Here is a 24,677-nt window from a genome sequence, read left to right as displayed (position 1 = left end):
TAGCGCAGCGACTCTGCGCTCTCAGTCAAGGACCATTTCATTGAAACACAAAATCAACTTGCCGCTTCATAGAGACGTTCGGGGCTCGTTGCTTTAAAGTTGTATACCTCACATTCTCTAGGTAATCCTCTAAGGGTTCTGTCTCTGGTGAACTTAATACGCTCTCTGGAAACCGTAACCATCCAAGTTACTGTTTACACCTCCGCTCTATCGTATAGCTCGGGTGCCATGGCAACGATTGTATTTGGAGAGAAGCGTGGAGACAGAAGGAACCCCTCAGTGTCTGTAGCGTCACTGTTTACGTTCGAGCTCTAAACAAACCACCAGCCCTCCCACTACACGCCTATTAGCTCTACAGAGCTCAGCGTCGGATTTGGCAGTTACATTAAACTCTGGAATGATGTAGTGTGTTTGAGTGCCTGCGTTACATCATTGGTGTAATTGTTGCACATGCATAAACAGAGGTTTCTTCATACTTGTGTATCCCTTCACTGTCAGTATACTGTTTGTTTTATAGATCAGAATGAATGTGAAGATGGTGCAGACGACTGCGCCAGCAGAGGCATGACCTGCAAGAACCTGATTGGCACATACATGTGTATATGTTCCCCTGGATACACCCGGCATCCCAGCGGCGACGGCTGCATAGGTCTGGTCTGATCTTTAACTTCATGACTTACGTCTTATTTTACTTTACATAGCATGACTTTTATTTGATATTAAACCACTTTTGTGCAACAATGTGCAAAAATGTTGCCTTTGATTTGAAAAACCTCCTTTCTGTTCTGTGATTCGTGGACATGAGCAGTGAATTTAGCTTAAAACCTGACTCATAGACAACAGCAGATTGTAATACAGTGGGTAAACTCGGCTGATCTAATCGGACAGTGGAGATTGTTCATTAGCTTCAGTGCTAATAAGCATACAGTGGTAGGCGGGGCTAATAAGAGACGATTGTTGCGGCGGAGACCACAGGGGGGGGGGGGGGGGGAGCAGAAGGTTTTAACAAGAGAGTAGATGAGCCATCAGAAAGTAAAGGCCATGGAAAATAAGACATGGCCTCAGAGACTTGACAAGTTGCATCGCTTTTAATATTTGTACAATACACAAGCAAGAAGCAGTTGTAGACCAAAATATTTGAGTTGCCTCATACGAGCCGAGATTGGTGAATATTAATGTTAAATCCTGTGCTTGGAAATAACGTTAATTGAGCCAAAAGAAAGCATTTATAATTTAAATGTCTTTCCCTATGCACTTAAAGATAATATATTGTTTGCTTAATCCCTGGTTGAACTTCCACTTCAGCTTCTGTTAAGTTTGACAAGTAGCAGAAAATCTTGGGTAGCAAATATGAACACTTCATCGTTGCCCTGTCTATTGATTACAGATCTGAATGAGTGTACAGCCAAGCCGGGCACCTGTAGAAACGGCCGTTGTGAGAACACAGTGGGAAGCTACCGCTGCAGATGCGACCTAGGATTCATCGCTAACCCGACACAGACTGAGTGCATTGGTAAGTATGTTCCTATCAATTCTAGATTTTACTCATCGTGTATTTATATTTATTTATATTTTTCACAAACATTTGTTCACACAAATATCTTCAATTTGGCTTCTTCCCATGTGTTCTGAAGCATCATGTAGAAATTCAGCCGATATCGAATGAGACCGCAGGCTGGAAAGAAAAATAACCAAATTTTTACTGGCCATTTTATTCTGTGTTTCAAATGTCTTTGGCTGAAGGGGTTGGGATGAGATACATTATACTAGATAGAAAAGATTTTTCAATGCAGTGGACAAAATGTGAAATGTTGAAAAATCATTCAAATGATTGGACATTTTTTATATGAATAAATGTCTAGTTTTACGAGTTAAACTTTTCTCCAGGAAAAAAAAAACACCATATTTTTTTCTAATGATGATTTTATGATGATCATATAATTGGTATGATATGGGCAAGGACCTTCCAAGCCTTCCCCTTCTATCTAAATAAAAACTTCTGAAGTCAGACAGAGGAACCCTCAGGGGATTTTGCCAACTGTGGATTTGCGGCTATCTTCCAGACAGTAGTGATAGAGCAGCGTGGGTTATCGACAGCGTCCGGTTCTCTGGGGTGGTTTGGACAGGAAGAAAGACTCTTTCTTTTCCTGCACAATCCCAAAGAAATACTCTTTCTTTTCCTGCTTGTCTTCTGTCTCGCTCTCACGCTCTCTCTCCACCCGCCAGATAATCGTGAAGGCTTCTGCTACACCGAGGTTCTCACCACTCTGTGTCAGATGACTTCCAGTAACAGGAACATGGTGACTAAATCAGAGTGTTGCTGTGATGGAGGTAGAGGCTGGGGCCCCAACTGCGAGCTCTGCCCCCTGCCTGGGACCACTCACTACAGGAGGATGTGTCCTCTCGGACCTGGGTACACCACTGATGGCAGAGGTACTTGAGTTGAGACTGGGAAGCTTTCAAGCAAATTTGTATGCTTTTTGTTTTCCCTGATTTTTTTTTATTATTGATATAAGCGACAATATTACAGATTAAATGCAAAACCGTTGACATGGCTATTCTGTTAGTTTGCTTGATGTAGCTGCCAGCCACATGTCCCCGTCTCTCCTCTGGACATGTCCAACCCATCAAAGTCTGGTCTCTCTGACCTTGTCTCCAAAAGGTCTAACCTTCACTGTCCCTCTTATTGTCTCATTTCTAATCCTGTCCAACCTGGTCACTCCCGAGGAGAACCTCAGCATCTTCATCTCTTCCACTTCTAGCTCCGCCTCACACATATACTCTGTTGAATGAAAGCTGGGTGCATTTTTTAAAATACATTTTTTTAATAGGTGTTACGTCCTGTACTGACATTTACAAACTAGGATCCAGAGGCCAACATGCGAAACATTGTCAATATGACTGAATTGAAATAGATTTGTCTGTAACACTCTCTGCTAAAGGCAGTGTTTTCCACATTTCACCCTCCTCACAAGCCTTTTAGAAAAAAAAATATTTAAATAAAAATGAAAGACGGTCGATTTTTCAGGGTGATGGCTTACAGAAGCGAGTGTCAGGTCTGTGCAAATTTATATTCGGTGTGAACTGAATGGAAAAATTAGGATGTCATATTGTTGTTTGTAATTGATATGGCTCTGAAGTGGTTGGGGTTTAAATCTGTAATGATACAATCACTTTGAAACACTGATATGTATTTATTTTCTAGGAATTGATACTACAAAGAGGAATCATTAGATGTTTAGAATGATTTGTCACAAGTCTCTGCACAATCCCAAAATTGCCATTCTTATAATCCTGTTCTTGTATAGCGCTGTTATGTACTCTAGAAATGTGTCTGTAATGAGTTCATCTGGATCTCACTTTTTCCATCCAGATATTGATGAGTGTCGTGTGATGGGGAACTTGTGCAGGAATGGTCAGTGTATCAACAGTCTGGGCTCCTACAGCTGCATCTGCAAAGCCGGCTACACGACTGACATTACTGGCACTCAGTGTGTGGGTAAGCCTTGATTTCATCTCCAGCACCTACGCTTCGCAGACACTTTTCCAGCCATGCCTGCCTCCCATCGTCGTTGCTGCTGCCTAATAAAGTGGGTGGATTTTCCTCGCATGCTCCTCTGGAAAACGCAGCCCGAGTCGGTACATCTCATCATTTCCCCTGACATGAATTTTGTCTGGCTCTCACTTCCTCTCTGCCTCACTCCTCTCCCTCTAGATGTGGACGAGTGCATACAGGCACCGAAACCTTGCAACTTCATCTGTAAGAACACGGATGGAGGCTACCTCTGCTCCTGCCCCCGTGGGTACATCCTGCAGGAAGACGGAAAGAGCTGCAGAGGTGACACGCAGAATCACTGAACCTAGACATTACACCTTGCGCCGCTCGGATCAGTTGAGTTGAGAGACCAGCAGCAGGTATTTGGCTGTGAGACAAGTCCCGCCCCCCCCCCACCAACTTAAAGTCTGAAGTAGAAGTTCTTGCTTGACTTAGTTTCTAGGTTGGAGGCTGGAAAGTGGGCCGGGCCCTCTGCCAATGTTGTCACTGTCCCAGGACATTCCATTTGGACTGGAGTGTTCATGAAAGCGAACCTTCCATCCAGGCCCTGTGACACAGCGCGTCTTGTCTTGTCTGCATATCAGGCCTGTGTGTGAGACAAAACAAGTGTGCAATTGTTCCGTTTTTTTTTTTAAAAGGCCTCCTTTGTTTTATTTACCGTGGCTTTAGCCCCCTGCCACAGTCCCCCCCCCCCACCCCCCCGCCATGTTTCCGGTGTCTGGTTCCTTGGCAGTTCATTTGTAGGTCGGTGACTGCAGAGGGATTGGGATTTGACTCACAGTAAAGGGCAGCCACCATTCAGCAGTGCATGCAGTGATCTGACGAGGGGCGTTAAAGGCGCTGTATAAACTTCCAAGCAGTGTGTAAAGGTGCTTTCACGTTGCTTTACTCGTGTTTTTCAGATCTGGACGAGTGTTCGACCAAACAGCACAACTGTCAGTTCCTGTGCGTCAACACCATCGGAGGGTTCACCTGCAAATGCCCGCCGGGCTTCACCCAACATCACACCGCCTGCATTGGTTAATGAAGTTCAATTTTACCAGCAGAAATCCAACAAGTGTACAGCACAAAACTCTTTTTTGCAAATGGCTACCACATTGGGGGATGATGACATTTGGGATCATTGTGGGGATAATAGGAGGTAAAGGGGGAGGAATGAGATCAGAGCAATTGCCAGGGGATGAAAGGAGGTTGAAGGGAATCATATTGTGGCTGGAGGGAATAGGAACCCAGGAATCAGGGTGGAGAAATGTCTCTGAGTACATGGTTTCATCATCGCCCCCCCCCCCCCCCTGCAATGGAAACATCTAAACTTCATGCAGACATACTCTTCATACTATATATTGAAACGTGACATGCAACATGGTGATTGATTACTTGCCTTTTTGTTTTTTTTAGTACTTCCAGCCCAGCGCATAACGGACCCCTGAAGCAGCCTCTCACTAACCTTGACTAACTCTCATTCAGAGCTAATGGACTCACACTGATCTTATTAGGCTGGAATGGTTAGGAGTCGTGACAGCTGAGCAATGCTTTGTTTTGGAACTTTGCAATGGATCACCATGACAACCACAAGCTTTTTTTTTTTTGACCTGAAAGCAAGTCAGAGACAGGGAGCCCTCAGTTTTGACTGTAGGACTAATCCCCCCGGCGAATGACGTACAGCAGGAGTGGATGTGTTATTAATTTAGGAGCATGGTGGCTTGCGATCATGGGAGTGACCAAACATTTCTACAGTATAGGACATTGACAGCCTGCTCCAAGTTATTGTATAAAAGAAATGTGTGTCCTCATCACATTCACACTCCCCGACAATGATCTATCTGTTATTAAGAACAATATTTAGGAGAAAATATAAAATAATTATATTCATGATAAAACACAATAAAAAAATATAATTAAGAAATTATAGGGAGTACAATAAAGAGGCCGCTCAAATACAAAATGCTTGTTGATATAAATCTGTTTTAAGTTTGTCCTTTTGAGCACGCTGTCCCACATGTTGACTGCTCACCAGATAGACATGTAGAACTGGGGACACGAGAGGACTTGTAAAAAAGACGGGATGAAACATTAAACAGCCGACATTTAGAAATGTCAGCCGCTGCTTTGATCTTAGTTGTTTAATATATTTAAGTGAATGCTTGTGTTCAGATATTTGTTTGTGATGTGCGACACAATTGTCTCAGCTGAAGGCTCACTTTATTGCCTCCTTCTTAGGAAAGGTTGTAAATGAACACTGACTTCAGATTATTTAGTCATGACTCACGACTCCAATGTTTGCGATTATCTCCTCTGGTTGACATTAAGGCAGAAGGTGAGCGATCTTATTCCCAAACACTCTGTAGACTGAGATCATTTGCACCAACGGGCCGTGGGGAACCTTCCTCCTTCTATTTATTGAGACTAACGTGGCATTTCAAATCAGGGTTATATCACGGTTGCTCTTTCACCCTTGTCTGAACCTGGCCTCGTCTCTGTGCAGACAACAATGAATGTGCATCAGAGCCCAGTCTGTGCGGCTCCAACGGCGTCTGCCAGAATACTCCAGGGAGCTTCAGCTGCGACTGCCAGAGGGGATTCTCATTAGAGTCCAGCGCACAAACCTGTGAAGGTCTGAAACGCGCCGATTCCTCCTCGGTATCGATTCGTCAAAGAAAACAGACTCTCAGTCCTGTTGCTTATTTGTCCTGACAGATATGGATGAGTGCGATGGTAATCACAGATGTCAGCACGGATGTCAGAACCTGGTGGGCGGATACAGGTGTAGCTGCCCACAAGGCTACCTGCAGCACTACCAGTGGAACCAGTGCGTGGGTGAGCCAAACCATTACGTTTATCCGCAACTATAAAACTCCTGAAGCAAGTTGATAAATCGTTTGCCAGAGTCTGCACTACGGAGACTTGATATTGTGTTCCAGACCAGTTATTATCAATCTGTTAGCTATTTCCTGCCACTCTTAAAATATAAATATATCCAAAATGCTCCCCCCCCCCCCCCCCACCTTCCTCTGGAGGTTCAACCATTCCCTGATTGTAGTAAGGTCATGAGAAAAGGAAATGTTGTGTTCAAACCAAATGCACAACATCCTACTTTTGAAAACCTAAAAAAAAGAAAAGGGCAACACTTTGTTTGTTATAGCCACACTTAATTGCTATAAAGAGACACAATAGCATGAGAGTGATGAGAGAGACCCTGAAAATGTCTCATCCGAATGGGACAAAGAGTCTTTTGGATCGTAGGCTCGGAATTCTAATGAGAAAAGGGCGCTGACGTAACCAAATCTGCAAGTAGATAAAGCAATTAGAAATAACTCTCTCCACAAACTGGCTTCGTTCATGGCCAGCTTCCCCAGTGCTGTTTGTGTTCTTGAACTGGAATGGCCTTTTGTTTACTTCCCATCAACTTCCTGTGACCCAGATGAGAACGAATGCCAGAACAGCCAGATCTGCGGAGGAGCGTCGTGCCACAACACCCTGGGGAGCTTCCGCTGCCTCTGCCCTACCGGCTTCAACTACCAGCAGACTGCTGGCTGCTCAGACATCAATGAGTGCTCCACCACCCAGAACCCCTGCCAGTTCGGCTGTTCAAACACAGATGGGGGCTACCTCTGTGGATGCCCCCCCGGATACTTCCGTGCAGGACAGGGGTGCGTGAGTGAATCACTGTGTAATAGCTGCATGCATTTGTTTGTCTGACGGCTTTGTCTCTGTTTCAGGCACTGCGTCACGGGTCTGGGCTTTAGTCCTGACGGTCCCAGTGAGGAGCAGGGAAGCGAGGAGAATGAAAACTCTCTGTCTCCTGAGGCCTGCTACGAATGCAAGATCAACGGCTTTCACAAAAAGGGACGCAAACGTCGCAGCACAAACTCAACACGGGATCATTCTCTGGAAGACACGCAGGTAACCTTTATTTATGCACGTGTGCAGGGATTTAAACACGACACACAGGACTTGCATTCGATGGTGACGAACACAAACAGGTGAATTTAGACTGTAAAGTCAATGTGTTACATTTACACATTACATCCTACATTTAGGAGGACAACCTGCCGCATAAAGGAATTTAATAAAAGTGGAATCAAAGACTAAAATATGAAAAAATCCTATTAACTTCATAATTTTAGAATCCTGGCAAATGAGAAAAGCAAACTATTTCCTGCATCTATTACTCGGCTGGATCCCTTTGTCTTTCTGCAGCTGGCTGAGACGCTCAACCTGGCCAGCATGGACATAGAGGACACTGTCCAGTTCCACCTGAACATCAGCGACCTGAGCAACCGCGACCACATCCTTGAATTCACCCCGGCCTTATCCACCCTCAGCGACCACGTGCGCTACAGCATCGACTTTGGAAACGAAGAAGGCTACTTCAAGATCAACCAGAGAGAGGGCATCAGCTACCTGCATCTGAGCAAAAAGAAGGCCCTCGCCGCGGGGGCATACTACCTTCAGATCAGCAGCATGCCCCTCTACAGGAAGGACGAGCTGGCCGAGCTGGAGGACAGGCACGACAAAGACTACCTCACAGGACAGCTGGGAGACGTACTGAAGATGAGGGTGCAGATCATCCTCCATTAACCATCACAAGACTGAGACAGGCAGATGTTGCTGGCAGCTGTTAATCCAGTCTCAGGCTCAACTCTTTCCACAAGGCCAAACATCTCTGACTCTGGATCAGTGGTTTCAGTGCAACTTCTGCTTGCCACCAAAGAGACAAGAAGGGGGGGGAAGAGGTGCTGCGTTGTTTTTATTGCCAAAGATGATTCTTCATTCATATCATAGATACAATTTATGTGGAAAATTCCAGCTAAATGAGGCAGTATGATGGATTTCAGTTGATTTCAGCTTTGTGTAAGACACTGCTGAAAGCGTGAATGGTTTTGAAATTGTAGTGGGGGGGGGGTTGTTGTAAAATGATATGTGGAATCAGGTGTCTCTTTTAAGGGCGTTCGGACTGCAGAAGGCTCCCGCGGGTTGAGTTCTAGAGCTCATCTTAGGTGAAAGCGGAGGGTCCCAATAGTCTGAAATGAATTAACTTCCTCCCCTCAGGTGCACGACTGAACAAACCTGGACCCGTGAAAGTAAACCGAGAGTTCTCCTTCCCCAGCTATTAATTTAATTGAGCGAAGATGTAAAAAAAAAAAAGAGAGAATATGACAATAGTGACGAGAGGAAAATAACCCACGAAAGACTATTGAGCTGTGGCCACGTATGAGCTCAAATGACTTCTACTATGCTTTTCATCTTTTCCTACTGACTAGAATCATTCCTATTTACTGGTGCTAGCAACACGACCACATAGACTTCTGAATGCACTGCACTGCTATAGTCGACAAGATACAACCCCATTGGCTATTCTGAAGCCTTCGTGCCTTTGCAACCCGCTAAGAGCTTAGCTTCATAGCTTCCTGTTTGCTCTCCTCTATATTACATGTACATTGTGTTTATACTGTAATAATCAATGCCACTTTTAATCTATGAAGCATTTGTAAACTAGAGGAAGCCCCTTGAATAGAGGGGTTTGTAATGGTGCTTATAACGACCAACTACTTCCTTTTGTAAACGGTGTATACACACACACACACCTGCACACACACAACACACATTGATGATGCCAAACCTGGGCCTTCACAATTATGCACTGAGGTCTTCGCGGCCACACATTCTCTCACAAGAACAATCAGTGCTGCATTTGCAATGGGCCAGCCCGACACCAGTCTGTGCTCTCTGTTCACATCAGTGAGGGTTTAGTTGTAAATTCACAATAAAAACATATTTTTTTTGGTGTATATGTATTCACTGCTGTTCCTTCCCATTTATCTAGATTAAATTACTGACCCTAATCAGACTGTAAAACTCTTCCAAGGCAGCTCAGTTTTCCCATTATGTCATTGCACCTCGAAGCAATCCCACTGTCCCATGATAATTTGAGTCATTTTATGACTCATTGAGCATGAAAATCTGCCCCTTAAAATTGAAATCACATTGTTATCATTATTAGTTTGATTTTCAACATAAGCATATTTCACCCGTTTTTTTTTCTTATAATGCAACATTGCATTATCGTTCATTTTCCATGAGCTGTACAAATTTAAACATTCTACAACAGAGCAGAAATACTTTGGTCCAGATCATACTTTGATGCATGGTAAGATTTAAGAAGCTGTACATTATTTTTCACATACAGTTTTACACATACCATAAATGTAGACGCAAACAAATATTGTCTTTCTCACTATCACAAGCTGTAAAAGAAAAAAGTCTGAATCCACACTGCTAAGGAATTGTTGCCTGGATGTGTAAAAAAAAAAGAAATGTAGGCAATATTATGGCAAAGTGATTTCAAATAAACAGCTATCTCTTAGATATCTTTAGGATGTGTAAAATGATAACTGAATGTTTTTTAGAGCAACTTAATGCCATCACAGTAGAATCAAGTGCAGCTGAGAGGTTCCAGTTCCCTTTGGCCTCCCTGATGCTATTCTTATCCTGTGCTGCCCCCATGTGGCGATGTGGAATACTTTTTCAGTGCTCAGACTTAACCCTGTTCTGTTAACCCTATTCTTATCCTGTGCTGCCCGCATGTGGCAATGTGGAAATCTTTTTCAGTGCTCAGACTTATCTCAGAACCATTACCAGGTACAAGAGAAGAAAACGTGCAGTAAAAACACCAGACTCAAAGTACAAAAATAATAATGTTTTATTAAGAACGAGTCATCATATTTAAAAGATTTACACCATTTCTTGTTTGGAGACTTCAGTTGCACCCAGTCGATCCAAAACCGCCATCACCTCGCGCCGTCTCGTCAAGTGTCTGGAAGTGGCAAGCATTTTAATTATTGACAAATCTAGTGACGTAAACATGTAATAAAACCCAGTAAAACCACACACCAAATAGATTTCCTGCGCAACAACTAAAATACATTTATATGATTCAATAAAATGGGAAAAAGCTTAAAAGAAATCCCAAGAGTTGCCTTCTCGTCTTCATCCTAAAAAGCCGACAGCTCATCATAACACTACTGTCTTTGTCACCACAGCAAACAATGCATGAAATAAATGCCTATACTGCTCATTTTGATAAGTGGCATACTAATGACATCTTCTATTGTTCGTTACGATCCTTGTAAATGAAGGGTTATGGTGCTGATCCTCTCACACAAACAAAAGAATGTGAACAATCAAGTAAATTAAGTCAGATTTGAGGGGGAGAAATGGCTTGTGACGCCGTTAGTGTTAGCATAACAGTCATTATGAACAGAGAAGGACTCAGCAAAGCCAACGTCTATCAGGTTAACAAAACAGTTGCCTTTTATCATTGTAAACTTCAGGAAGAAAGAACACGCCATTTTAGCAACATGTAACAAACACAATGCTAGTTTCAGATGTACCTTTCGCTCCACCAGATCTGGGTAGCAGATCCTCTCGCACACCAGCTGAGCAACTCTGTCACCCTTTTTCACTGGGAAGAAAACAGTGAATGAAACTAATTAAATGCTTTTCAGTGCCAGAGATTTCTTTTAAAATGTCATATATTCATAAACTTTAGTCTTTATATACAGTCTGATAAACTCATGAAAAGAACTACAGCAGCCAAATAATACTAGTAATTTCACATGTACACTGCTGACAGAGACAATCAGTCGAAATTGATAAAAACAGAAGTATGGAGAACATCTGAAGTTAATATTTCTTTTTTAGGGGGACAATTTTCACTCATGTATTACATTGTCATGCAACTGAGCGATGGTTTAGAAAAAAGCCTATAAACTACAGCTCTACATAATGTCACACCAAATGTGTAACATGTACGAACGAGTGAGGGATCGCCGGTATCGTGGACAAAAGCGTGATAATAGATTCCAGTGATGATATGCCTTACCGTGAAATGTTTCCTTGCTAAAGTTGAAGAGCACAATGCCAACATTTCCTCTGTAGTCTCCATCCACAACTCCAGCTGAGACGGACGTGAAAGAAATAAAAATGATTTGACAGTACAAGGGTGAAATTATATTGGATTTTCATATGCAAGTAAAGTAGGTAGAGACTCACCACCAACGTCAATGAAGTTCTTTGCTGCCAGTCCCGATCTCGGTGCTGAGAGAAATAAGAGCAGTTATGATCTCTTGTTAAGCCAATTATATAACATAATCTATATGCAAAAAAAAAAACTAGCTGGAATTTTCCATGTAGAGCTAAAGGTAGACAATGTAGAAAAGGAGATTAAAAACCTGACTAACCAGGCTAGCAGGATTTCAAACACTCACCCACTCTCCCATAACAGCCATGAGGGACTGCTATCTGGATGTCTGTTTTCACAACAGTCTTGTCCATTGGACCAACGGAGTAATCATATGCGCTGATGGATTAATAAAAGATATCACATACATGTAACAGACACGTAAACAGTAACAGGATTCAGTTTCTGTGGGAACATTTCAGCAAATATTGACAGCAGGACTTTTAACAACATACTCATTTTAACCTGTTTTAAAAAGTAACTCTGTGAAAGGCTGGTTTAAGTATTTCACATTAAGGCCTAATGTTTAAAAACAATTCTAAAAGTAGTAAAAAAAAATAAAAAAATACACCAACCTGTAGAGATCATAGCCCGCTGCTTTAGCTGAGCCTCTGGTAGGTGTTGTTGCATATTCAGAAAGTTTAGCAAATTTGAGGACGGCTCCCTCCTCAGCAGGCACTGCTTCTGTTCTTGCCCTCTTTGATGGAGAAACTGCTGTCGCTCCCGTAATTTCTAGGACGGGCATATTGGTAAAAGCTGCAGTTAAAGATGTTAACTAGCGTTCACAGACTGGAGAATAAACCTTCTCTCATCAGAAGAGCAAAAAACTGCCGCGTAAAAGCTTCCACCGGTTATATAGGGAAGACGTTTGAATTTATTCCCGCGCAGGAAGTGACATAACCTTAGCCCCTCCTTCCGACACGCACGCTCGAACGCTGCGCCGCAAAAATCTTAGGAAATAAAATTAAATAGCTTCTGAAGCCTTTTTCAGATACAGTGTGTAGGTAAAATAATAGATAGCGCGAGAAATCTTTTAATTAAACACGATATTTCTTTTTCTCTGGAAACACGTCAACAACCACGTCACCACGCAGATCACATAGAGTCTCGCGAGGTTTGAGTGATAAACAAAAGGCTTAAAGCTAACGGAACGTTCAAAGACACTTCACTTCCGCATTGCACCATACCACAATGTCGCAGAAGTGGCGCTGGCGCTTATGTGTTCGGGACAAAAGACATAATAATACTGCACAAAATCCATAGGTACAAAGTATTTCAAAGCTAACGTCAATAAGCACTCGACATGTTACTGGGGTTACTCATTTCTTGCTTGCCTTTGTTAAGAGTGAGCGCTTCACTATGAAAATATCCACCTAAAAGACGCGGAGTAGCCGCTGAACATTGTCGCCGAAGATATCGAAGCACTCGCAGCGTTCGTGTCATCATGGTTGCTAATGCTAACGTCGTCTGCAAGCTAAGCTAATGGCTAGTTTGACGCAAGCGTCCTCTCAGCTGTTGCCCTGAATTAACTCCTCCCCTTTTCTTGCAGACCGGAGGTGACTGCAATTTAACCCATTCTAATTTTAGTGAGTATCTGCAATAACTAATAAGAAATAATAAGAAACGTATAAACCACAAGTGCAAAAAAAAAGAAAAAACAGTAAAAGTGCAGAATTTCATATTTTCGGAAAATGGGGTACGCTTGCGTTTCGGCCGACTGTGCATTTAATATTAGAGATAGAGGTTACTTAGGAAATTTAAATACTCGAATTAAAAAAACAATTAAAGACAGTGACAAGAATCTGAAATTCAAACATTTTATTCAGTCTTTATTTCGGGTAATCACAATTATATTTTTAAATAGGAAGACTGACAATACACTACAATATACAGAATTATTAGCTTTACACTGTTGTGTTTCACTCAATTTTTCTTAAACAAAAAGTTTACTCTGATAGTAGCATAACAAATATAGTTATATAGATAGATATAGATAGTAGCCGTGGTTTAAAAAAAATAAATCAAACCACTGCTACCACAGCTTAAAACAACGGATGCTGTCAATCACTTATGAGATGATTTTGTATGGAAAATATCCACGTAGATATCTACTATGTACATTTATTTTACAGCAGCAGGCAACAGAGTTTATCAGTGTAACCACTGAAAACAGTTCTGTATGTCTTTCTGAGCGTCTGCCTGTTGTTCATTGGACCAATCTGACTGATTCAGGCAGTGCTCAGGAGTAGAAGGTAAGCACACTCTTGTGGTTGCCTCTAATGAGCACGGTGGGGGGGAGGTCTTTTGTCAGAATGTCGAGCCAGGCCATGTAGAGGAAGTCAGAGACGGATTCCTTGCGAGCGATGGGCATGCTCCTGCAGGGCGCGTGCATTTAGAGATTATGTCAGACAATGTTTCCTCTGAAGCGGAATCAAACATGTTGTATCAGGCAACAAGTTGTTGTGACTTACACAATGATGAGGTTGGCTGATTTAGAGTTTTCCTGAAGCAGCTCATTCAGACGCACTTGGAGGTTGGTCTGTAGAACAGCAGCAGTAATTTCTCAAACACTGATATTGTCTGTTTAACACACCGCAGCAACACCAGACACACGTATATATATATACACAAACATATATATGCACACTTCTGCCACTTTTACCTTCTCCTCAAAAGAGCTCAGCTCTTCGTCACTGATTTTCCAGGGTTGCTGTTGGATGGCTTCGACCTGAGCAGAGTCTTTAGGCGCGTGCAGACGGAAGGGCTCAATCATGTTGCCTAACGTCTTCAGGCTGGAGCAGAACAGGCGAAGGGATGAGATCAACGGGGAAAACAGTCGACCTTTCCTGATCACAAGCTGTGCAGAAACTGTCACGCGATGATATGTTCCTATTAATGTTGCGCCATCTGCTGTGCTGTGATGACGAAAGGATAAAATGCATATACCTATCAGAGCGGGGTGGGAGATGGATATCGTCAATGACGTTGATGTCGGAGCATTTGATTCTGAATTTCTGCAACAGAGACTCCATCCTAAAAACAAAACAAAACAGATGAGTACACACTGATTAACTTTCATGTAAATGTTAGTCATTATTTTCAATTAATGCTAAATACCCTCCTGTGAAGTAATTCATTTGCCCATTACAAACATTAAGCTGGAATTGCTATTGGAATACACTTTTTTGTTTTTCACTCTCACTCCTGTTTATCCAGCTCACTGCGTCCAGGCTGCCCGGCGATGAAGATTCTTAATTTACTGTCTTTCCACTTCTTCCTGGTGGTGAGGATGTAGGGAAGTAGCAGGGTAAGACCTGACAAAGGGAATGTAAAACCAGTGACTTCAAATACACGAACACTGTCTTTGCTTTTCACATTTGTTTGAGAGCCCAGAACAAAAATAATAATAAACTATTACCTGAAATGCATTTAAACATTTGAGATGTCACACATCTGTTAAAATCTATATGAGAAGGCTGCTGGGGTGGGGGGAGGCAAATACCTACCGCCGTCATCAAACAGCCACCACACATCAATGGTGCCTTTAGGCTGTTTCTTCTTGAACAGAGCGCTTGCCTCCAACAGCTTCTCGTTGCTCTCGGCAACATGCGGGGGCGGGGGGCTGCACACTGACACTGAGAAAGAAAGAACAGGATGCAAGAACTGAAAGCTGGATGCAGCAGTATAGGAACAGAGGAGCGAACGTGCAGAATCAGTTAGATGAAGAAAAAAATAGTGCAAATAATCAATAAGAGCTGACTTTACATCAGCAGGAAGGAGAGGATGCAAGCTTTATATAGATGCTCTTCAAACTGAAACAATATGTACCACATGATTGGATTCCACCCATCAGAGGCATCTGAAGTGGGAGCGCTTGATTCCATTTGATCTCAGTGGGAATGTGGTTTCCAGAAACGTTTGCCGTTCACTGAATTTGTTAAACGTATGTCATCTCAGAGAAGACTGAGCTCGATGCTTGTCTCTCGAGTTCCCCTTAGCTTAAACAGCTGACAATGGCGCCGACCCACAGAGAGCCACGACCTTTGGAGGCGTACCTCTCGTTGTGAGCACCTGCTGAGAAGACATCCGGGCCTTCCTGAACAATCCTCTCGACTTCCCTCCGTTTGACATCATCTCGTTGTCCAGCGCCTCTTCCTCCTTTGCTGCCTTTATCATCTCCTCTAAAAGACAGAAACATTTTAGGACTGTAAATATGTGTGCGGCATTAGCTGGGATTGCCTTTGATAAGGGCTCAACAGGTGCAGCTGTAAACAGCTAGTCATGTTAGAATCTTATCTGTTGGCGCTATGACCTTTAAAAATACTTTGTAATCTACAGATCAAAGTACCGTGGCATGTCAGTGCCATTTTATTGTCGGCAGTGGCTGCAGCTTGTTGTGAGAGACGCAGGTTTTTTTTTTTATTACATTCATTATTATGTTTGTAGTTCAGTCCAGACTACGTTAAGCTTCTGTTTTAAGGCTGCTTGTTTGTTGCTGCTCGCACTTCATTCTTCAGCTTAACCTACATTTGCGCAGCTTACTTGAAAAATATCTCCTATTAATTACTGTTGTTGTGCTGCTGCGGCGGAACCTCTTGATCCCTGAGGTGGTTTCCCAAGCTATTAGGGGATCATTCATGTTCACTAAAGTTTTGCATCTGATGGTAATCATGGACTGAACTGGACAGTATAAGTCTAGTCAACTTTGATAGCTGCCACATCAAAGCATTGTTGTCTAAAAATAGTCTTACACTGACCTTCTGCCTCAACATGGTGTGACACATCAAGCCCCTCATTTATCCTCAGAACCAGCGTGCCATAGTCAAAGTCAAAAGCATCACTGTGGAAAAGGAAATGACAATGACAATAATAGATGCATGGGTCCAACACAAATGTCTCCAATCTAAGTTGATTTAGATGCATCATTTGTGTGCTCATTGTATGTGTGTGTGCTCATTAGTGACTTACTGCAGCATTCCCACATAATTCTGCACTGCCTCTGCGCTCGCTGTCCTCCACTCCCTCTTGAAACCGATCATAAATATGTTTGGCTTCATACGGCCGAGACCAGAGGCCTGTGCAGAAAGACATGGCGCTCACAGCAGAGACATGGAACGCAGCATTGGTTCACTGGAGCAACAGGCATCACGTTACCCTGCGGCTTTCAAACATGGAGTCATCGTCAACTGGGAAAAAAAGTTGACAAATGCCCTCAAAAAGATGCAAGTGAAGCTGCTTTATGCCAGAAATTATGAACAGATGACTCGGCAGAACTTACTCTGTCTGAAAAGACTAAATCCAAAGCAGTGTTAATAAATTATAGCTTTTAATCTGCTGTGTTGTTTGAAGTAACAAATCCGGACAACGAACCGTGGCCTTATCTCCCAAGTGTGATAGCGCGAGTCATAAGATTGTTTTCCTGCTCCTCATTAACTCTCTCCCCTTCGTCCTTCTACGTTAAGTACCTGGTTTGAGATTTAAAACAGGTGCTGACCAAAGTCATAACACAGCGATAGATTACTCAGTGCTGTGAGGAAGAAATCTGACAATAAACCCTGTTTCTATCATGTTTATACCCCCAATCTTCTGTGATCAAAGCTCTCAGTTTGCACATTCATTTGAAGGATTTTTTTTTGGTGGGGGTTCTGGTTTTTTATTTCCTTCTCAGTTTCTTCACATTGAAGGAATGTTTAGCAGCTCATGATGACACAGACCTGCAGCTGGGCCTGGACTCCTTCCCTGAAGTTTTCGCAGGCCACCGCGGTGTAAAAGGCCTTGCGTTTGGTCTTCCTGAGCCAACCTTGGTTCTTCTCCATTCCAGCGTTCATCTCTTCCAGGGCCTCCGATCTTGGGCCCTAAAGAAAACACAACCTAAAGATGTCAATGAATGGATTTGAGAGTGTGAAGGTGCTCCCACATGTACCTGTTCCATTCTAAAAGATCACCCAAATGGATCCAAACTTCAGTCGCAGGCATCCAGAACGGTTATTTGTACCAGTGTCTGGAAATTCTGGCCACGGCTTCCAAATTTCCAAATTCGTGCTTTATATTTGACTTCATGTGCACTGAATGTGGAGTCAGCATGCTAATGCTTAAATAAATAATAAAGATTTATTTCTACTTTTTCTATCCTGTCAGTGTAACCTCACCACAAAGATTTCAGAGGTGAGACAGAGCCCATAGTTCTTGGTGAAGGAGTGAGCCAGGTCTAAAAGGGCTGGCCTGCTTCGGGCTGAGCCGGTCAGCACCAAGATCTGAGGCCTGAAACACAAGAGAGAAAATGTTGACATGTTACGCTGTTACAGAAATGACCTAATAAGCACCAGTCAAATGTTGGGACACACCGTCTCCTTCAATGGTTTATCGTTCTCTTTATTACTTTTTACATTGGAGCTCCAAACTGAAGACATGAAACAAAGAAAGCAAAGAAAACAAAATTCTGAAAGAATTCTAAATATGTTTTATATTTAGAACCCCCCCCCCCCCCCCTTCCCCCGGCTTTGATGACAGCTTTGTAAACCCTTGGCCTTCTCTCAATGAGCATCATGAGGTTGTCACCTTAAATGGTTTTCACGTCAGAATCCACATTATGGGAAGAATCAGCCAAGTAAAGAGAAACGACAGTCCATCATTACTTTGAACTGAACGCCAGTCAGTCAGGAAAATTGCTAAATCTTTGGACGCATCCCCAAAAGCAGTCACAAAAGACAAACCCGGCTCACACGAGGACCGTCCCGGGAGCGGAAGACCAAGAATCCCCTCTGCTGTTAAGGATAAATTCATCCGAGTCAACAGCCTCAGAAATCACAAGTTAACAGCGCCTCAGATTAGAGCCCAGATAAATGCCACACAGAGTTCTAGTAGCAGACGCATCTCTGCATCAACTGGTCAGAGGAGGCCGAGTGAATCAGGACTTTATGGTCAAATAGCTGCTAAAGGCCCACTACTGAGGAAAAGCAACAAGAAGAAGGGATTTATTTGGGCCAAGAAACACGAGGAGTGGACTTGAGACCAGTTCAAATGTTTTGTTTACTACCTAATTCCATATGTGTTCATTCATAGGGTCACCAAAATAAAGAAAACTACTAAATGAGAAGTTTTGCCCAAACATTTGACTTGTCGTGTTTTTATAAATCTACTTTTACCTGAAGTTCTTGACGTGATCCTCCACACCAGAGAGAGACAGGGCGTTGCTGACTGCACTCACAAACGTTACCGCCTGCGTAGACGAGCCCCAGTTCACATCTGCAGACGGAAAGGGTCCCCTTGCTGGTTAATTCTACTGCACACAGGCACCAGTGGACGCACTTCAAAAACACGTGGGCCAACAGACTGCTCACCTGGCTTCTTGACAGTGACGTAAATGTAGAGGAGAATCTCAATGGCGTATGTGAGCAGAGCAGCCCACCAGTTGATGACAAACATGACGGCACAGCAGAGCAACGCACCCAACAGGGAGAGCCACATGTTATAGTATTTGTAGCCCGGCCGCCAGCCTGAGAAGCACATGAGAGGAGAAAGCTCGTGTTAATAGAACCATGCTCTGTCCCGAGGACTGAGATGTCGGACGTTGCTCCTGGTATCTGCTGGAGCCATTCACCCAGCTTGGTGGTTACTGCCCCTATTGACCCGATCACTACTGGCACCACTGCTGCCTTCACTCTCCACATTTTCTGCAGCTCTTCCTTTAGCACCTGGCATTTCTAGAGGTTTCCGTGTTCTTTTCCCCTGATGTCGGGATTGCTACATCTATCATGCCATTTGTTGTTTATCCACCACTACTATGTCCGTCTTCTGGAAGTCCAACTTTCACACCAGTAGGTTACTAAAATAAGGTGCTTTTTTTTGCGATCACCATGTTTCACCAAGTACTGGGGTATATCAACAGATGGATGTTTGTATCATTACCCCAGCTTAGTGGCATATAGCTCTCCCCTCTGTAGCCACTCACCTGGAGACTTAGCATAAGATGCATGGAAGCAGGAGAAATTGATGAGCGCGTAAGAAGCCAAGAAGAAGTTTGAGATGATGGGAGCGATGACGTTGAGATTACCTACGAACACACGATGAAAGGCTCAGTTAGAATTCTGCTCAGACTCCACAGGTGTGAATGCATGCGCACATTTAAAGCCTGAGATGCATCTTTGAGGTTATTTCTTTAGTGTGCTGTGAAGATGTTAAGATGTATCGGTCATGACACATTGATCAGTTGAACTCACCAATGAGAATGAAGCCCACAGAAATCAGGAACGTGAGCACATAGCCGCGGATTGGCTCGTTGTTCTTGCCGTGCCCTTTTGCAAAGAAGTGCAGGGCCTTGTAGATGTTGTCTTTACAGAGTGCCTGAGGAGAGGCAGGGTTAGCACCTTAATCACCTAACTGTTGAAGGGGGTCAATAAAACCCATGATTTGGGAAAAGTCAGGAAAAGCTATAGTTGTGCTAAGTTTAGAGACCTGGAAGACTTTGGGAGCGCTGACAAGAGATGCCAGGGCTGATGAGAGGGTGGCAGAGAATGTCCCAGCAATAATGAGGTAACCATACCCGGATACCATGGTCATCACCTGAATCAGAAGCAAGGAGAGGGTAGCAGTAAATATATATGAAAGAAAAATAAATTCTGTGCAGCTTTGAATTCGATAGGCCATATACCTGATTGTTGATTGCTAAGCCAAATTCACATTTCTCCACTGCACATGAGGAGAAATTGTAGCCAAGCTCACAGGCGGCCGCTGCTGGACCGGTACACGGAACTCCAGGAGTAACAAGATCAGTTAGATTTCCTGTGGCATCGCGGACAACAGTGGCAGCTGGACGGTTAAAAGAGAAAAACACATGCATTGCTTAATACTTTCTTTTTGGGGGGGTCTTGCAAACATCCTCGTGAAATTAGAGCTAAAAAAACAACAACAAAAATAGGAATAAGTTCTAATGCTTTAATATTAAAATAAACAGTTGTTTTGGAGTTTCATTTCAGGGAGGACTGCACTTACAGACACAGACGGCCACACCCAGGTAGGTGATACCCGTTATCAGGATGGCCCACAGAGTGCCTTTAGGTATGGCCGACTGGGGATCCTGGAAATCAACATGTGTGTTCAACCGTAAAACAAAATGTGAGCGCAAATATATTCATAAATGTAAATTATTAAATGAAGTTTTTCCACTGATGTTTCTGATACAATCTCCTCGCAGCTGTTTGTTCCTGTTTTACATTTGAACACTATATAAAATAAATTACCTTCAAGTCACCAGAGATGTTAGCTCCAGCCAGGATCCCGGTCGCGGCAGGGAAAAAGATGGAGAAGACTGAAAAAAATGTCTCCCCGTTTCGAAAATCCGGAGGAAAATTCTCTAAGAAAATCTTTTCTGAAGGTGTGAGGGTGGTATGATAAATGATAAGCGGGAAAGAGAAAGAATGTGAGGTATAAAAGTAAAGTAAATGCACTGAGTAAACATTTGACTGAAATATTTTTGGAGAGACTGTCTTGCCATTATAATTGAAGACGCCTTTGGATTTTTGATCCATGGTTGCAGGAATGACGGTTCCTACAAATACATTCACTATGGCCACCAGCAAGATGATGAGTAGAATAATCTGTGCCTATGGGGATAGAATAATTCATTAGAATGATGGTGGAAGGTTTTACTCCATGCATCAAGCCCAGACACAGATATACTATTTCCTACTTTGGCTTCCCATTCCATTCCAGCCACGGATATGGCCAACAGCAGCACCACGGTGATAACCCCGACGATTCTGATGTCATTGAGCTCATCTACCATGATGGCAGACTGCTCCTGAATGCAGCAGAAAGGACACAGGTGAGTGAACCTTTCCACAGTTCTTATTGCAGTCGCCCAATCGCGCGAACGTCACGTACCTTTAGCAGCTCCACCACGGTCTCGGCGAATCCCACCACGTACATGGCCACGGCCACCGCATTGGCAAAGGCGAAAATCAGACCGATGGACCCTCCGAACTCTGGCCCCAAACTACGAGAGATCATGTAGTATGCTCCTCCTGAAATAAAAAGTGTCAAACATGCGGGATTGAATTGCGTAGCAGAGTGGAGGCCACCAGACGTGACACTCAGACGCAGCCTTCGAGTCCCGTGTCCTCTGCAGACGTGTCATTCAATTGTCTCAGTGATAGATCTGATGTCAGGATGAGTTTGCTCTATCTCGTTCAGAAATGCTTAAACCGTTGGCGCTCCCTCTGCATGTCCTCAGTGAAAGGCTTTCATGGGTTGGACTCACAACGTTCCCGTCTTCTTACCTCCTCTGACCACGCCGTTAGTGCAGATGGCAGACATGGAGAGGCCAGTGATGACGGTGACCACACAGCTGAGAAGAATAACCACAATCCCCAGACCTGCAACGCACACATTTACGCTCACGATGGTCGTTTGTTTTAACAAACTGCTCACACAGGCAAAAACACAGATGTGATCGGTCCTAAACAATTCTCATGCAAGTTACTTGTCTGCTGGAGCTGCCCTCAACACTGCCTGCAGCTTTTTCTGCTTTTCAAAACCATTTAATCTCACCGCTCAAACAAAAGCTGCTGCCGATCGATAAGTTCTTAAGCAATGAACACACTCCTGAAACCATTTGCGCAATCTCTGTGTCACTTTCCCTGGCTCACGCACTCACACTGTGCTTTTAGAATCACCCCTTCAGCTAGTTTAGATCATTACAGGAGCTCACAAAGCCCAGCTTGGTTGATTCAGCCGGAATTCAATCGCTCGCTGTTAATGAGTGGACGATTAGAACTGTCTAATTGCTCCTAGTGTCCCTCAGGTTCGGGGACGCAGAATTCCTACGTGTCCTGTGTGACCGGCATGTAGGCTTTCTTCACTCACCCCAGCCTGCCTGGCCAAAAATCCAGGACAGACGGATGAATAGCATGACACCCCAGATGTTCAGCATGCACCTGACCTGTGGGAGACAGGGGCATACGATTAAATCCAGATTACATGTAGATGTTGTCACCATAGCTTCCATTTCACTGCTGAACAGAAACATTTGTCTCTGAATTGCGAAATGACACAACTAGCACTAAACAATGTCAACATTTCAACACTCTCTCACTGTAAGGTTTGAAAGCCCCACTTAGCCCCACTTTGTTCTGGTGACCCTCCCCCAGACAGGTCACGGTCATGTAGCGCTATCCTGCTTATAGGACCTGATATCACTCACCAGGACACCCCTTATCCAGCCAAACTTCACTACTCCTCTGTTGCTGTCAAGGGGAACGGCAGACTCCAGATCATAAGAGGGGGTCCCGTTGCTCTCCTCGCCATCGTCCTCCACGGTGTCTGGCACAGAGATTGCGCCATTCTGTCGGACAACGTAGAGGCAAATATATACGAGAAAGGAAACATGAGCACAGAGTATGTTGATTTTAGCTCAATTATCACATACACACCCAATACACATGTCCTGATGTGAATTAGGAACACTGTTCTGATGCATTCTGTTGAACTATTTTGGCATTAAGATGTAGAAGTGTTTTTTTAGTTTGACTTTAGTAAGCCCCGTCCTGTTGTTGCCAGTTTGCAGACGTTAATCTAGTTCAACCTATAAAACCCACATAACCTATAACCTCCTCTCTTTGGCAATGAAGGCCGCATAACAGCCTAATAAAAAGCACTAAAAATGCGGCTTCACAAGTCTTTAGGTCGAGTTTTATTGAGTGAACTATGGATGTTGAAAGTCATTGTCTTTGGCTGTAATACCTCAATTCACACTGTTGGAAACCAAATAAATGACCCGTGTTGCTCTGGATGCAAAAAAAAAAAAAGACAGCAGTTGGAATCAGTGGTTTGAATTTGGGACATATGAGGAAAAATAAATATGAGTGAAATATTGTCTGCAGAAGGTACAATAAAATAGAGACACACCTAATAGGAGATGAAAATTAAGCAGACTATAACCAGGAAGACAAGAAGAGAAAAAATAAGATGCAGTCACCCTCTGAAAGACGTCGTGGAGCTCCTGCAGGGACGGCCTCACCGCCCGGTGGCCACTCATACTGCCTGGATTACGATAGAAGTCGATGTGGGGCAGCCGGTCCAGGGTGTCATGACCGAAAGCACTGGCTACTGAGGGTCGCACTGTGCGGTGTTCCCCATTTGAGACGTCGTTGTAGACAGGAGGCTGATCCAGAGTGGGATCGTACGCTGCATTGACATGCTCCCCTCCATTAGGCTTAAACCTCTCCATCAGGAATGCTAGTGCGGATTCTCAGATTTTAAGGATGAAACAGAAGTACAGGATTTAAGTCTTCCGTCATCTAGCAGTTTTTAAAAAGAGCCGAGCTGTAGATCTACTGGAGCAGGGGTCTCCTCGTTTACTGGTTTACTGGTTATTAGATTCACAGAGATGTCCTATGCTGCTCAGAACGTCTTGTGCATAAGCTTGGCTTGTCTCAAATGCTCTACCTTTATACCTTTCATTCCAGGGTCATATACTGGCGGCAAGCTATTGGCTAATTCTCTGGATCAACCCTCAGAAAACTGACAGAGGGGTGTCAGATATGTCCTTGCTCATTCCTAGGGGACATAAAGGTATTGCTTAACGATTAACCAAGTCATAAACACCAAAAGAGAGATAAAGGCGCTTATTGCCTGAGTTGCTTGAATTCATTACTAATATCATTGTCTGAAGTGCAAGGCGACAGCACATTGTGTTCCGTGGCTGCAGCTTGGATAGTATTTCCTCAGACCTGTGGGCCCTTTGATGAATCATCGGGAAACATCCACATGAAAACCCTTTAACTATAATTTCAAGGTTACAGAGTCTGTTGTTGCATCTTTTGTAAAAAAAAAAAAAGAAAAGACATTCATTAACAAAAAGACAATCTGGGATGATAGAAAAATATACATTTCCTTGGATGTTGTCATACAAATTGCATGATAACAAGAGTGAAAGCTTGTCTCTCATATCTTGGAAAATGGTTTTAATATATGTCTCAAATGACTCACTTTGCCAAAAGGTTGTCAGAAACACAGAAGAAATGTCAAATTCAGTGGATAAATGAGAGTTAATATCAGACTATGAATTACGGGAACATGCCAGAGGCACTTCTCCACGGC

The 24,677-nt window shown here is 43.4% G+C and overlaps 3 protein-coding genes across 5 annotated transcripts in view; 1 reads left to right on the top strand and 2 right to left on the bottom strand.

Annotated features, from left to right (window-relative positions):
* fbn1 (fibrillin 1) overlaps positions 1–8,208 on the top strand; it is a 53,923-nt gene extending 45,715 nt beyond the window's left edge. The window contains exons 56-66 of the mRNA XM_068740160.1: positions 518–649; positions 1,388–1,513; positions 2,227–2,433; positions 3,374–3,499; positions 3,716–3,838; positions 4,459–4,575; positions 6,042–6,170; positions 6,254–6,373; positions 6,978–7,206; positions 7,276–7,459; positions 7,757–8,208. Of these exons, the coding sequence (XP_068596261.1) occupies positions 518–649; positions 1,388–1,513; positions 2,227–2,433; positions 3,374–3,499; positions 3,716–3,838; positions 4,459–4,575; positions 6,042–6,170; positions 6,254–6,373; positions 6,978–7,206; positions 7,276–7,459; positions 7,757–8,137 (1,874 nt within the window). The 3' untranslated portion in view covers positions 8,138–8,208. The remainder of the gene's footprint in view (positions 1–517; positions 650–1,387; positions 1,514–2,226; positions 2,434–3,373; positions 3,500–3,715; positions 3,839–4,458; positions 4,576–6,041; positions 6,171–6,253; positions 6,374–6,977; positions 7,207–7,275; positions 7,460–7,756) is intronic.
* Positions 8,209–10,241: 2,033 nt separating this feature from the next.
* dut (deoxyuridine triphosphatase) lies at positions 10,242–13,090 on the bottom strand. 3 transcript variants are annotated; one of them, XM_068739677.1, is made up of 7 exons: positions 12,914–13,090; positions 12,155–12,311; positions 11,827–11,918; positions 11,612–11,656; positions 11,442–11,516; positions 10,951–11,021; positions 10,242–10,373 (listed from the first exon to the last, which is right to left on the bottom strand). In XM_068739677.1, the coding sequence occupies exons 1-7, from the start codon at positions 13,023–13,025 to the stop codon at positions 10,317–10,319; spliced, it is 609 nt and encodes a 202-aa protein (XP_068595778.1). In that variant the 5' UTR covers positions 13,026–13,090; the 3' UTR covers positions 10,242–10,316. The 3 variants fall into 3 exon arrangements, with proteins under 3 accessions (XP_068595778.1, XP_068595785.1, XP_068595793.1); XM_068739684.1 differs by having other exon boundaries at positions 12,953–13,090; XM_068739692.1 differs by lacking the exon at positions 12,914–13,090 and having other exon boundaries at positions 12,155–12,883.
* A 469-nt stretch (positions 13,091–13,559) lies between these two features.
* Positions 13,560–23,805, bottom strand: slc12a1 (solute carrier family 12 member 1). The gene is made up of 26 exons (XM_068760427.1): positions 23,554–23,805; positions 22,780–22,920; positions 22,443–22,518; positions 21,857–21,952; positions 21,462–21,601; positions 21,268–21,378; positions 21,070–21,181; positions 20,819–20,946; positions 20,571–20,655; positions 20,230–20,387; positions 20,034–20,141; positions 19,799–19,922; positions 19,531–19,632; positions 18,920–19,075; positions 18,725–18,824; positions 17,729–17,840; positions 17,294–17,434; positions 16,548–16,654; positions 16,337–16,419; positions 15,635–15,760; positions 15,086–15,214; positions 14,782–14,893; positions 14,526–14,612; positions 14,242–14,371; positions 14,051–14,118; positions 13,560–13,954 (listed from the first exon to the last, which is right to left on the bottom strand). The coding sequence occupies exons 1-26, from the start codon at positions 23,803–23,805 to the stop codon at positions 13,819–13,821; spliced, it is 3,120 nt and encodes a 1,039-aa protein (XP_068616528.1). The 3' UTR covers positions 13,560–13,818.
* Positions 23,806–24,677: the final 872 nt, after the last annotated feature.

The sequence above is a fragment of the Brachionichthys hirsutus genome, chromosome 1 (genome assembly GCF_040956055.1).
Source record: "Brachionichthys hirsutus isolate HB-005 chromosome 1, CSIRO-AGI_Bhir_v1, whole genome shotgun sequence".
NCBI lineage: Eukaryota > Metazoa > Chordata > Actinopteri > Lophiiformes > Brachionichthyidae > Brachionichthys > Brachionichthys hirsutus.
This window is presented reverse-complemented; position numbering and strand designations above follow the sequence as displayed.